The sequence below is a fragment of the Rhea americana genome, unplaced genomic scaffold, assembly GCF_003343005.1.
Source record: "Rhea americana isolate MKP2758 unplaced genomic scaffold, rheAme1 scaffold_1, whole genome shotgun sequence".
Classification (NCBI taxonomy): Eukaryota; Metazoa; Chordata; class Aves; order Rheiformes; family Rheidae; genus Rhea; species Rhea americana.
Genome location: NW_028185038.1, coordinates 3,683,858 through 3,698,890, shown reverse-complemented (window position 1 = coordinate 3,698,890; position 15,033 = coordinate 3,683,858). Strand labels below are relative to the sequence as shown.

At 39.6% G+C, this 15,033-nt stretch overlaps 1 protein-coding gene across 6 annotated transcripts in view; it reads left to right on the top strand.

The window, feature by feature from the left end:
* Positions 1–15,033, top strand: part of GRAMD4 (GRAM domain containing 4) — an 82,302-nt gene that overhangs the window by 23,640 nt on the left and 43,629 nt on the right. For 5 of the 6 annotated variants that reach the window (XM_085326355.1, XM_085326374.1, XM_085326365.1 and 2 more), the window contains 2 exons: positions 712–922; positions 9,013–9,133. In XM_085326355.1, the coding sequence (XP_085182481.1) occupies positions 712–922; positions 9,013–9,133 (332 nt within the window). Of the gene's footprint in view, positions 1–711; positions 923–6,419; positions 6,505–9,012; positions 9,134–15,033 lie in introns of those variants that run through there. The other variant, XM_085326393.1, reaches the window with a different exon arrangement.

The window sequence follows — 15,033 nt, the reverse complement described above, 5'->3', positions numbered from 1 at the left end:
TGCTTCTCTGTATATACAAGATTGCCAGCAGTGATAATTTTAAGGATTTTTGGCTGTACATTTGAATATGAATTGTGGTTAGCTTCAGTGGGTTTTTTTTTAATTGTTGATGGGTTCTTCCATTTAGGTTTATCTGGTAGTTTTCTTCAGTAAATCCTTGTTACGTTCAGTTTGTGTAACTCCTTCAGTTAAGGAATATGGTGGTATGATAGCTACACTGTTCTCTCCCTTGCTCTGCTTTTTTTTCCAGGGGATTTGATGATCAGTTGTGGTGCTTAATGGACTTTGATGTCTGATTAGAAGTATCAGACAAGTTGAAGAAGCGAGTAGACTTACCAGCAGAACCTTTTTGTGTGTTTGTTTAAAGTGACCTGTTACAAACTGATTTTTTTTTTTTTTGAGAGCGTGGAGTTGTTAGCTTGTGCTCRTTCTAACTTAAAAATAGCCATGAGATGTTAGAGAGAGGCAATAATTGCTATCAGGCAGGAGTGAGGGCAGAGATCATTGTAAATTATCAGCTACTGGAAAACAAACCATATATCTGTTGCACTGTGATAAAAGCCTTTTAAAAAGCTAAGCTGCAGCATGTTTTTGCTCTTGTGATGGGAAGGGTCTTGAAAAATGATTAAAAGCAAATTTGTGATTAGAATGTGTGCGTTTTGGTTTATTGCAAGCTATCTAAAGTATTCTTTAATGTCTTGCTTCTTGCAGAGACTCCAACCGTCATGTTAAGGTAAAGCAGAAAAGCTCAGTGCTGAACATGCTAAAGAAGTTGGACAAAATAAGGTTCAGAGGTCACAAGAGAGATGAGTTCCTTGATTTAGCAGAGTCTCCAAATGCGTCAGACACTGAATGTGGAGATGAAATTCCAGTGAAAATACCTCGCACATCACYCCGAGACAATGAAGAGCTAAGAGACCCTGTAAGTACTTGGTTTTGACTATCATTGCATTGTATTATATAGTTGTCAGGTGGAAAAATAACAAAAGTTAATAGTTCTTTGAAGGTCCTTGTGTTTTGGATTTAACACAGGGTTATGGATTAGTGATAAAGCTAGTAAACAGGGTTTCATTTTGTGGAAAGATCAAAATCTCTTAATGTTAGCTTTTYCTGTCCCTGCTATTGCTTTTAGATACTGTAGGTTGATGGGTCAGTTAACCTGAGTTTGGGCTTCTGAATGGTGTCTGTTTTTTGTTTTGTTACACTACTAACAAACAAGTCTGAAGCTTGTTAGCAAAATGAAATGCTTCTAGATGCTTTTTAGTCAGAGAAACTCAGATGCCACTGGCCGGAACTGCAGGAGATAGCAGCGTTTTGGGAATAAAAGTTTTGATGCCTTCATTAGAGCCTGAAGGGTCGTGCTGTCTTGTTCTTTGCTGCAGTGTTGTATCCAGTAACACTTCCATGTTATAGTGCGGGTTTAACCCCGTACAGGAGATCAGCAAGAGTCTTCAGTTACTAAAACCTCTTGGTGCTTATTAGCAGAAGCATCTAACTGGAACTGTCTTTTTTTAAAAAAAAGTGTATTAGGAAATGCTAAATATTGGTGCAGTTCTGCTTTAACCATTCGAAAATGGCTGTGGACCCTTAAGCTTGGACTGCCGGGTACGATCTACATTACAATATGGCAATTTAACTGTATTCTAGAACGTGGCCTGGAAGTCAGAATTTGCACTCCGAATAGAGCGTACTCACTCTTTGGAAACACACCATACTATTTTTGACCCCAAATATGATTAGGCTGTTATCTGAAGATTGTGCTTCTGGCAGCACAGRACTTGCTCACTCCTTAGTGATGTTATTCTAAAAGATTAACTGTGTATGCTTTAGGCATCTTCTTTGAGGTTGGTAACCTGTATTCCTTTTCACAGCTATTAGTGTTTTGTTTTGTTTTGTTTTTTTTTAAAAAAAAACTTAAGCTGACTTGTACGGCRTCACATATGGTTTAGCTTGTATGCACTTTTTGCCAGAATTTATTTTTTATGATCACAGAACAAGCCAGTGGTAATGAGCGAGAATTTTTCTGTTGCAAAAAGCCTATTTTGTATACATATCTTAAAGCTTCTCTTCAGACAGTCTGTTGTATGTGTTTCCTTTCCTCTTATAATTCCACTGAAGACATCTGTCCTAAGTTTTATCAAGATGTGTGTATTGTGTGTTCTGAGACTAATCTGTGATTCAGCCATTGCATCACAGTATTTTCTGAGATTTGTCTTAGATAAATAGTGGCTTATGTTCATTAAACTTATGGAATTATATTAATGTGAGGAGAGTGAGGAATACCCTGTGTATCTAGTCAGAGCAGCCTTGATGGCCAAGCTAAAGGCTATAGAAAGATCTGTCTTGAAGCCTAGATATTACTTTTTTTGTGGGAGAGTAGTAATTATGAGATGGCATGGCTGAAGGTTCTGGGCTCCCCAGTACAAGAGAGACATGGAGCTACTGCAGAGAGTCCAGCGTAGGGCTACAAAGATGATCAGAGGGCTGGAGCACCTGCCCTATGAGGAACAGCTGCGAGAGCTGGGAAAAAATAAGCAAACTTGTATGAGTAAGGAGGCCTGAAGTATAAAAGATAGATTTCASATGGGAAGTTTCAGGGATTAGCACTTAGCTCTGACAGACATCTGTCAGTATAAGCTCTGCTGCCCATCCATATAATGAAGAGAGAAGCAATATTCTCCTGCCTTGCAGAGATGCCAAGAGTAAAGAAAGTAATACTTATTTATTTGCGTAAAGAAAGTAATGCTTCTATATTTAAGTAAATATTGATATAGTGGCAGTTTTCTATTGCAATCATATATTTGAGTTGTGCCTGAATTTGTTTTAATTCAATTACTAAAATTCAAATCTGAATCGTTTTTATGGGATGATTTTTTTTTATAGGATCTGTAAGCCACAAAAGTATACTGTTATGATTGTGTTGTCAAGGATCAGGAGGAAAATCTAGTCTTGTTGATTTTTTTGCTTAATACCTTTAGGGAACTTTTTAAGGCCTGCAAAAACAAATGTGTATTCTAGTCTGTGCATACATCAGAGAGAGATTGCATGTCTTTCACGAATGACTGAGCTATCCTGTTAGCCTTTCACTTATATTTTTCACCCTTTCCCTTAAAAGCTGTGTGCAGAATAGTTTGACTGAAATGGCAAGATTGATGCCTTAGTTCAGAACAGAGGGTAGGGATGCAAAATTTGGGTCCTCGTCTCCTGATCCACACCTAGCATGCGATGCTGTCATCAGCCATTCTCTTCTCAAGCACTTCATCTCTGCATTGTCTACTTCTATACTTTTTTAAAAAAATTTCAGTATAATGTATTATCCATTAGCCACTTAAAGATCTTGATCTATTAAAAGTGTACAGCRTAGTCATATGAATGAAAGGCCTTTTTTTAGCAGGCAGGGAGACACTGGGTGTAGCTCAAGCTTACATAATGTACATTGATTTAAACAATATAAGAATAGAGGGGAGAAGGGTAGCTACTTGCTGTTSCAGCTTCCTGAAGGTGAATGTAGACATTTTGTCTTGTTGTGACACTGGAAATTCATGTCACGTTGCTTGCCCATGACGATTAAGTCCCATTTATTTAGTGTTCTCAGTTTGCTATTCTGTAGATGCAAGGTAGATTGCTTTCTGTTAGATCACAGTTCTTGTTTGTGGCCATACTTTAAAATGCTTTAAAATGTTGCTCCTGCAGCGAGGTTTGCTACGATGTCGCGTGTTTGCGGAGGAGGAGGAGGAGGTTTCCCTGAAAACCAGTCTTGCTTTGTATTTGCTGGTGCTGGCTTGCCTTGCCTCTTCATAAATTATGTGTTGTCATTTTGTTTTATGAAATTATGTATGCTTAATTTGAAAAATGATTTGTTTTTATAACAGTGAAAAACTCTTCAGTACTATGTACAAGCAGTATGAATGAACTCTGTACAAAGAAGACTCAAAGTCTCTTGAGGGAGAGGAGAAAAGAACAAATTTGTGTTTAAAACCATGGAGATCCTGTATTGAGCTGTCAGTGAGATTGCAAATTGAAGCTCTCTTGTACCTGGCATATTGTACTGAAAGCAGTCTAATCTATTTATGCAACTTCCCTGCCTGTATGCCAGGATTAAATCTGAGTTACTGTGATACAGAAAATATTAAATTAATTGATGTTCCTGCACAGCCTGGCTTTTCCTGAAACATGTCATTTTAAGCCTTTAACAGTACTGTATCAGTGACCTCATTTACAGTCATTTGAAGGTATCAAGCATGATACTAAGACTCTAGTTAAGATATTAAAATATCGAAAAACTAATCCTAGCTATGTTTATTTTTTCTTTCTTTTTTGTCCTTCCTCTCTCTCTCTCTCTCTCTCTCTTTTTTTTAATTTGCAAAATACAGCTTTGTTTTCAGAGATTGCCAATATAGGTATGCTTCCCAGAAAAAACCATTAAGGATTAACTGTTCATGCAGATGCTTTTGTTCTTGAGTTCTTGGGTTGTTTTTTTTCCTTTCCTTAAGCTAGGTAAATGCAKCAGCCATGGTGAATGCTTTCGTAATTTTAAATAAGAAAAACTATCTGGAATTTCAATTGAGAAGTTTAAAATAACTAGGACCTATATAGAACAAGCTCTTTAGTTTGTCATCAGTCTTCAGGTTTTTTTGTTTTTTTTTGTTTTTTTCTTTACTCAAATGAACGCATGCAGAGGTTCTTYTTTTAAAATTGTACCTGTTCTCTCTGCTGTGTCACAGCTGCTGTGACTTGTGCTGTCCCCAGGGCTTGGCACGCTGCGTCCTTGCTGCTCCCTCTCCCTTGCATTTGGGGAAGCATGCTGAGAATGAAACTAGCCCTTGAGGATATTGTTAATAGGCAATGAGGTAGAGTTGGATCAACCAAGTAGAATTGCATCTAGCTGCCAATTCTGCCAACCTATACGTTGTTTTATTTGTCCTAAACCATTTTTTATCAAGTTAACTTTCCAGACTTTTGGAAAGAGCCTGCAGATGTCAGAAGCTTAATTTTATGTATGTGTATATAAATACATATATATATATATGTATACATATATATAGCCATTTGAAGAAAATAAAAATGTATGATACACTATGGGCATTCTTCATACAACGTGCGGATTTGTGCTGGAAGGGAGGTGAAGGGAGGGACCCTGTCTGAACAAGAATCTCATCAAGTATGCCAAACCATTATGGTAGGCAAAAAGTGATTAAAATAACCCTTCTTTTTTCTACCAGTGGTGCACCAATATTTGCTGCATTTGAGAATTGCTGCTCTTTAATAGGTTAATTTCCAAGCTGGAAATGATATCTTTACTAAGACTATATGATGACAGTGGTTTTGGTGTTCAGTGCCCCAAAGAACAACATTCCAGGGTTTGGAGGATCTTGCRAGATATTGAGAGAGAAGGGGGAAAAAGGAGAAACCTCTTAAGCTGGGAGAAGCTGATGTGGAACTGCAAATGCGTTTAAAAACAAATTTGCATGTGGATGTGGTTTTTCAGATCCGGAGCTGGATGTGGCTTGAAGCAGGAACTCTGAACTCTTGATAGTGGTTTAGAGGCARACTGCTGTCATCAAAAATCTTTCCTTTAACCCTTCTGTCTCTGACTCTTCACATTCAGTTCTCATGGCGTTTTGCTAGCTTACTAGGCATCATAGTCTTGTGCATGTTCTTTGCTAAGTGATAGTGATTGCCAACATTTTAAGAGGGCTCCTAGGTCAAATATTGTCAAAGATAGAGAGGCAGAAGAGAATGGAAAAGTGGAATTTGGTGGAAGCCTTTAAGGCTTTTACTGTGAGTCATACAGAAAGGGCATCTACATAGTATGATTTAGTTAATCTAATCTGAGTCCCAGTAATATCCTACAAAAACAGCAGAAGAAAGAAAAATACTACTCACTTAATGCTGGATTTACTGCAAGATATTTTTTTTTCAACATACGAGTTGAGCTGCGTATGCTTACTTCAGAGGTACTTTTTTCATTCAGAGGTAAGAGGTTGACCTTCAGCAAAGTGTTGGCCTTATTCTTTATCTTTTTAGCCCATTAACACCTCCTGGCAGACCAAAGTATGTTGGTGTGGAGGAAAAAAAAAAAACTCCCCCAACAAAACCACCACCTGCTTAAATGCCTCTTACATCTCTTTTTTCCCTCTACATGCTCAGTTTTTTAAACACTTAAATGCATTGGATAATGCATTACGGTGTCACTAGTTTTTACTGATTTTTKTAAATTGGATGCTTTATTTTCTGTCAAACTTATATCACTGTGTGCCTCACCTGTATATCTCACTACTCTGGTTGAACTATTTTACTATTAGACAATACTTGCATAATCTCAACCCTAGTCATAAACAGAAGGTATTCTTAGCAAGTAGCCTCATGTTTTAACTTATTTTTTTTTTCCTCTCCTAACATAGAAGGTCACTGTAACCTCTCTGGAGTACTGCAGTTACGGACACGTACTGATTTTTAGCCTACCAGCTAATGTCAGACTTCTAGAGTTTAATGCTTTAGCAGGTATGCACATTTGGAAACTTTCAAAAATGAGTCCATATTGGTATGTCTCCAGTTGTTTGTACCTTTTAGTTTTTTCTGCTTTATAAAAATACACAATTCAGGTATTCTGGTCTTTACTTAGCTAGTGATTTATTRTCACTGAAGAAGCAAATGCAGAGCTTATTTGTCTTGATGGATTTCTGAAATGTAACCCCTCTTAGAGTGAAATATCTTGAGTAACTTCAGTGAGAGTGAAAATTTAAATATGCTTATATACTTGCTAACCTGTTCTTCCTGTCCTCTCTCATCTCAGTCTCTGTGTTCCTGCCCTCAGCGCTGTGCACAGGGTTGGGAGGACRAGTCTATCTGGAAAGGAATAGTATGCCAGTGGCAGTGATGTTGAAGTATCTGAACTTGTGGTATCTAACCACTAGCCTGATATGCAAAGCTAGTGAGTGTTCCTGATGGGTATGACATCTCTCTCTTTGACCTGTATGTGATTTATGTATTTATTTATTTATTTTTACAGAGGCGAGGCTTCCTTAGACAGCTCCCTATGAGTCCCTGCGTGCTGGGAGCAGAGGTTGCCCCTGTTGGCCCTCTTCTCCGAACGTGGAGCGATCTGACTCCCTGGCAATGGGAGTAGGGGAGGAATGACAGCTTACCCCTGCCTTGGGTGTTTAGTTATCTGTTATATGAAACTCACTTAAATTACAGAAAGTTGTGCTTAACGTCTGGGCAGCAATCTATATTTTTGTAACACTTTGCCTATCTGTAGAGCGGGTTGGAAGGGTGCTGCTGTTCGGCTTCTGCCACACCTTCCTCTTCGGGCTTCTCAAAGCGTCTGACGAGTGGTAACACTAAACCTTGCAGGAGCTCCGTGACTGAGTAAAACATGATCCAGCTTTATAGATAAGAAACTGAGAGGTTAATTGCCAACTCATGCTCATCTAAAAATACACAGCTGACACTCCACTTTTCAGCAGTGGCTTAAGCAGTTGTAAACAACACGTCCTACTGCGCTGCCTCGGCCAGAAGCATGTGCGGCGGCAGCTCCCCGGCGAGGACTGCTGCAGACCCTCTCCCTGTCTGCCGTGTACCATGGCTTGGTACAGAGGTGTTTGCAATAGCCCCCAARCGGTCTGCTCCGAGCCTCACGACTCGTGCTTGTCGTCAGGGCTGGCCAGCTTGGGTGGTGTGCTGTGTGGGAGTGTTGCTGTGTTGTTTTGGGGACTGGAAATAGCATCTCTGCTTGGCACTGAAGCAAGCAAGCCCAGGTGGYGAGGTGGTGCCAGGTAAATGTCATGCGGTAAATGCTTATTGGGTACTAATTTGCCTGGATAGACAAGTTGGAAGGCTTAAACTCAGCAGCTGTTCAGCTTGAGCGAGAAAACAGATGTTTAGTTGATATCTTCACACTGCTTTATTTCAAAAGTGCAAATCTTTCTCATCAGTGAAAGTACTCTGCTGTCAGTGAGATATCTGTACATCCTTCCTAGAATGTWGAAAATGCCTTTTAGTTAACTCTCATATAAATTAGCCAAGTTTATGTGTGTAATCTAAGTGGTCAAGTTCAAATATTTGAAAGCTGACTTTTGAAAACAATACAGTTCCTGCATGCTTTCAGAGGTCAAGCAAGGTGGGGGAGGAGGTGGCAACGATGCAAAAAATCCCTTTTTGTTGTAAGATCATTTCCTAGATGTAAGCTTTTGTAATCTAGYACTTGTTTTGAGTATAAGCTTTTGGAGAAGCTCCTAGGTTTCTCACCAACCGACTGCAACTAGCTGGGAGCACGTGCAGTGCTAAATAACCATTACCAAAGAGATGCCCTTGCTGTATTTCCAGTGCTGAGTTCATTCGGGGAGCGCTCTTGGTGATAGTAATAAATCAGTCAAGACGAGCAGCTTTCTGTCTCCCTCTCTCTCGGCCTTCCAGGATGATCTTTTGGGCACCAACTCGAACAGTAACTGGGGAGGACAAGAGGAAAGGCAGTTCCTTGCTCTAATCTTTCTTGCACAAAGACTTCAGTCTTCAGAACTACATGCTATATAAACTGATATTAAAATTTACAATATGTGCTTCCTAATAAGTCAGAGAAATTAAACTTTCTTTTGCCAGCTTCAGTTTTGTGTAAAATGTTGCATTGACCTTTGAATGGTGGGAGGAAGGGGGGTCATATACATGCGCCTTTAAAACAGCAGGAGAAAGGGTAAATGATGATGCAGCAGAACTGGTAAGAGGATTATTTGGGTTTTTTTGTTTGTTTGTTTTTTAACCTTGTGGAGGTCTGCCCAAGTGCATTCTATAAACCTATGCAGGAGGGATTCTGTGAATTTGATTTGCTTCTGTTGATTCCTTTTGGTAATTTAATGCTGAATAAGAGGCATGGTGAGTTATCGATGCTTGTACKTTTTCCACGTGGCTGTGTGTGTGCTGTCACAGAAGTAATTGATAAATGGCCCCCCAAAAAAAAAGAAAGAAAAAAAAGAAGTGCCCCTGAGCTGTCAGTGTGTTCTGGCTTTTTTGCAGGCTGGTCCAGGGACCATCATCATGGCTTCAGGAGTCCAGGATTTTAACAGAACGGAGTCTGACAGACTGAATGAGATCAAAGGGCACCTGGAAATAGCCTTACTGGAGAAACATTTTTTACGTAAGTATAAAATAGTGCTCCATGAATCAGAATGGCTTAAGTCTATTAGAATAAGATTATGTTCTCTAAACCTGCAAAAGTTGACACTTGAATTCTGAGGCGTATTTGATGCACAGATAACACGTATGGGCTGACATTTCTCTAGAAATAGCTTTAAAAGGATTTCGAAGGTAACTGGGTGACTTAATTTTTTTTTCCTGCTCTGCAATTCCTAACTATGCACTTCACTGCGTGGCAGAAGCTGCTTATTTGAAATCTTAATATTGACATCTCTACATTATCATAGAATTAATTAAATTCTTCATGGAGGTTGCAGTGGGTGTTTTTTTTCTGGTAGTAATTGCAAGAAGTAAGAGACTACTAAAGGGGCAACCAATACCTTTCCTTGGAAGCTGTTCTAACAAATAGTGCATCTTAAAATACTTTTCTAACAGTATGGGAAATACAAATAATCAAAGAGTATTTGTAGATTTCAAGAGTTACTTTATATATATGTGTGTGTGTGTGTATATATATACATATATAAAAACCCATATACATATGTATGTGTGTGTATGAAAGCTGCTCATGGCTAGAGGTATTCGTGAGGTTTTTGAGATTGTATTTTGGCAGGTCTGAACTACTGACGTGCAAAAGACAGGATAGTTGAATCAAACCTAGCAAAAACGGAAGACAAGCATTCCTGTAATTTGACAGAAGAAAATCTCTGTAATAAATAAGAGTTCTTGCTCAATTACTTCCCTAAATGGTCATTGCAGTGGGTTATTTTTGAGTTTAAGAATATGAAGTTTGTTTTTATGTGATCAAATATTTTCTGACGGGTAAAAATAATAATACTATAGATATTGACTGGAATCTGTAAGCTAGTAATAATCATTTAAGACTTGTGTTTTATCTTCAGCACATTCTCAAGCACTTGGAATTAATTTTCTGTGAAACATCTATCCTTTTGCAACTGTTTTTTCTTTTTCTCTGTATGAGGAAGGTACTCAGCTGGAATTTATGATGAACACATCTGCTGATACCTGGAAGACGTGACTAGTATAGAAAGCAAAAAGTAGATGCTCTGTTTGACCTGCCTTGTTGCTTTTAGTAGTTTGCTTCTTTATTTAACTGTGCAGTACAAAATTACCATAGACTACTTACATCCCCAGAGATGCTATTATTACTATTTTTTTTTGATTTTTGTAGACTAGATGGGACCTTTGTATTCTCCTAATATAATCTGATGTGTAACAGAAGCAGCGAGGCTTCCCAGAATGGATTTCTAGCTTGAACTAATTAAAAAAAAAACAAACCCCAAAACAAAACAAATGAAAACCCTCACAGTGTATGGTTCTCAAATTTTTCTRTTGCTGGTGAATCCACTTCCAGTCCTCTGTATGTGGTTAAAGTGACTACTTGTAGCACACATGTTTTATGAATAATTTCATTCTTTGATTTCATGCTTTAGTTTGAAACCCAGTCATTTTACCACCTTTAGCTGAATCTTTTTCTTTAGCACAGACCTTTACTACAAACTCTAAGATTAATAGTAGTGAAGCTGCCTGTTCCTGCTGCTGAGGAGGCAGAGCACATAAACTTTGAGCAGATAGTTTAGAGGTTCAGGGCCATACGGGTAGTTTGATGGGATGATGTGGGTCAGCTTCACTCCAGCCTGTGCTGCTGCGTCAAGAGATCTTTTGCCTTGCCGTAGCTGCAGTGATGGACTTGTCCTGGCAAGTTGCTTGCAATTCTCAACATACAAGAGAAAGAATGGTGAACTAGAACAGAAAATAAGCACAATTAAGCCCTTTTCTTACTCCCCCCCTTCAAAATTTTGAGCAAAAATATGTAGCTGTGCTTTGTCTGYTGGAGTGAAGTAGGAGCTCACTTGTTGGGTGTAGTTTCTATATTCTTTAATCCTCTTCCTTCTTTCTTAATTTTTTTTGTTATTAGAAATACTACATTTTTTTTCTTCTTAATGGTTTTCACCTCACTGATGGTGAACGGAAGCATTCTTAAAATGTACATTTTTCTACGTTAATTTGCTCTTGGAAGAAAGCCCTTTTTTTCCTAAACCATAAATTCTTCCTAACTGCTCCARTAGATCTTTTTTTTTACAGAAGGCTAGTCATTCAGCCTAGTTTGCATACTACTTTCTTTTAAATATGGAATTCTTTGCAGCTATCTTTCTAGAGTTTTATTTTCACATAAACTAAGTGCTTGCTACCTCCTCTAACTCCTTTTCCACCAATTAGGTGTACAGAAATCAAAGCAGTTGCTAATGAGTGTGGGAAATATTTAAATTCTACGAATTTGCTTTTTAACATAGCAATTTTCTAATCACTGTCAGCCTGATTCTCTCACTTTCTTTCTGCCTTTTCTATATCTCTTTATTTATAGGTATATTTTATAATATAGCCAGGGGGTCGAAGGAGGAGAGGTTTCCTCTCAACAATATAATACATATAGTGTGCATTTACACTACAGCACAACTACAAATCAGTATCAGTTTACAGATGTTAGTGTCTGGCTAAAGGAATGGCAAACTGTTAGTCTTCTCCAAACTCCGTTCAATCTTCAGGCACAAGTGAAAAGTGCAGTGTGGCTTAGTAGTGTTTTCAGTAAAATGCGTCCACTCGTAACTGTAGGATCTAAAAGCAGTAGAGGAAKTATAGGGTGAATAGTCACTGGAGACAAAAGCAGGTGGCTGCAGAGGGAGAATATCTAAGACACCAGATGAATTTCATCCATAGTGAAGAGTCAGTCAAAAAACCTGCAGTGGTGAAGATGGAGATGAATTGTTTAGCACATTGCATAGCTGTAAATGCAAATAAAATGGGACTGGAAATGTGTAAAGATTTTAAACTTGAGATTGACAGGAGGATGAGATACAAGAAAGAAAGGATCTTAAATAACGACATATTAAATGTGGGAGTAGATTCTCTGACTTTTCCAGCTAAAAGGGTTAAAGGCAATTTTCCTGCCTGTACAGGAAAATCTGTGTAATCTAATGGATCCCTCTGAGTTGTATTATAGCAATGTTAAAAATGTGTGTTGAATATAGTGAGATTGGAATATTGGCGTAGATGTTCACTGAATTAGTTTTTGTAGAATAGTGCTTAAATGCCAACTGAATGAAAAGTGCAAAGCATTTAATCTGCTGGAAACTGTGAATGGAAGTGAATGAAAATGGTCTTTGTTCTGGAGCTGGTTCTGTTCTCCTGGGTCATACGTCACTTGATACAGTTGGACAAGTAAGTGAACAGCTATTTTGCAGTACACTATGCTATACGACATCTAATTTCCAGTGCTTTGGTTCAGAAATCTGATTGTATCTAAACAGCAAACAAATTTGCTGCTCTTGCATTTGAAAGACAAAACAATAGGTGATACCTTTCTGGATGAGCTACTGGAGAGAGTCCAGCGTAGAGCTATGAGGATGATCAGAGGGCTGGAGCACCTGCCCTATGCGGAACAGCTGCGAGAGCTGGGCCTCTTCAGCCTGGGGAAGAGGAGACTGAGGGGGGATTTTCTCAATGTGTACAAGGACCTGAAGGGAGGGTGTCAAGGGGACGGGGACAAACTCTTGTCAGTTGTCCCGTGTGACAGGACAAGAGGCAATGGGCAGAAATGGAAGCACAGGAAGTTCGGCCTGACCGTGAGGGGGAATTTCTTCCCTGTGAGAGTGACAGAGCCCTGGCACAGGTTGCCCAGAGAGGTTGTGGAGTCTCCTTCTCTGGAGATCTTCAAGGCCTGCCTGGATGCAACCCTGTCTAACATGCTCTAGGTGACCCTGCTTGAGCAGGGAGGTTGGACTAGATGATCTCCAGAGGTCCCTTCCAACCTTACTGATTCTGTGATTCTATGAAATGTTCTTGTGTTACAGTCTGTGACTGGTTATGGAGGACACTTCTGCAGCTGGCCTGATAATAGCTGATATCAGCATTCTGGTTGGGGGGGCTGTGGGTGTGGTTTGTAGGCAGGCACATGTTCTACAGCTTACATGGAGCGTTCTCTGTTTCTCATTCAGGGCTATTTAAGGCTTTTGCAATGCTAATTTTAGCAGCTCAGGGAAGAGGAGGTGGTGGTAGCAGCAGCTAAAAGTATGGAAACCAGGTAACTGTTTGAGAAGAGGGTTAGTCATGAACTGGTAAATTGAAGGAACTCTGCACTGAGGTTGATAAGCTTTAGGAGGAAGTGAAGTCCTCTCCCACAAGGGTTTTGCATTCCAACCCTGCACAGCAGAGATTCTAGGGACTTATAAAAATGATATCTGAAAATGACAGTTCTGTAATGGCTTTAAAAAAGAAATTAGCACTATGCTTCTTTCTCATTAAATTTTATCTGAGCTTCTCTCCCTTATGCAATCTCTTTGTTCTGATATGCCTTTTCTCTGGCTTCTGGTGTGTCTCTTTGCAGGAGAGGGGGAAAGGGTGTGTAAATACCCTGTGATTCTTTATGATAGGAGCTAGCTATAAAATGCTGACCTTATGGAAGTAGAGCTCTAGAAAATTGTGTGATCTTCAGGCTGTTAGAAAATGGCCTAGTTTGGAGGCAAAGTGTGTAGTGGTGGTTGTGACCAACAAAAACCTCTGCTGCAAGGTCCTGTTCTCTACAAGAATTCTCATAACTCCTGGAACAGCAAGCTAGTTGTATGCAACAGATGGACTATAAAACTGAGCCAGAGTCCTACTACCAGCTATTTCAGAAAACTCTTTCTGTAAATTCCTTCTAATAGAAGGGCCAAATATGAACTGCAGTAGCAGAGCTGGAGGAGAACAGAAGAGGCAGTAGTGTCAATGCATTAGTTTTACTATATTCTTACTGACCTGGCAGCCCATAGTCACCTTGGGTTCAGAAATCTGAATGCAAAGTAAAGACTTGACATAAGTAGCAGGTGAACTCTGTAACAAAGTAAGTAGTTGCTGTGTAAATATGAGCTAGCCAAACACCAGCTGTGAGCTGGGTAACTGGTGCTTGCGAAATGTCAGGGCTGAGGGTGGTTTCCCCTGTCTGAACAGTGTTGCAGCCCTTATCTGCTTTTTGAGCTGCTAATGGTGATATCCTGGCACCATCCCAGAGAGCAGCCCTACCAATAAAGGGATGTCATTTCCCAGGGCTTTCTACAAGGTGTCCAGCCTGCAAATCTCATGTCACCCTCTTCTCTTTCTCAGGCATGCATTAAAACACAGTCAGTTCTGGCTCAGAGATCCTATCGCTGTAGCTCCTAGATGACTTTGACACCGGTGAATGCCATGGCTGACAGCATCCCTGCAGCAGTGGGGATGAGAGAATGGGATATACTGATGTAATTAGCAGCTAAACCATATAGCTACTTAAGAGTTGTCAGTCAGGGATACAAAAAGATCAATCTAAAAAGACACTTTCATTTCCTTTAAGTGGTCCTCTTGAAGGAAGATTATCTACCAAAACCCTTTCAAACTGTACTTGGGCCCAAAGTTTTCCCTGGTGAAAGTCCCACAGTCTTTGCAGTTTACCTGTTCTGCCCTCTGAAAAGTGAGCATGCTTGTGCGGAAGGTGATTTCTGGTTCATGGTCTAGGTGGGTGGTGGTCTTGATCTGATGTACGCTGTATATTGAGTTCAAGTCTAGCTTTCCTGGACCAAAAAAACAAAACCGAAAAAAACAAACAAAAAAAAAAAACGAACCCTCCGCTGACTCCTTGACTCCTTTTACGTGGAAACACAGTGAGAAGAGAAGATCATGAGTGGGTTAGAGCACTTGTCTGGAATTTGAGGGGCCTCAGTTCAGACCGAGGACGATTCAGACCTTCATTTCTCATCTCTGAGGACAGTGCTSTAACTGGTGGAGAGTAAGTTGCATTCTTACCACTCTCAGCTTCACCTTTATCTCCAGGAGTCCTGAGACCATGGAAAGGATCGGGTGTGACTCCAG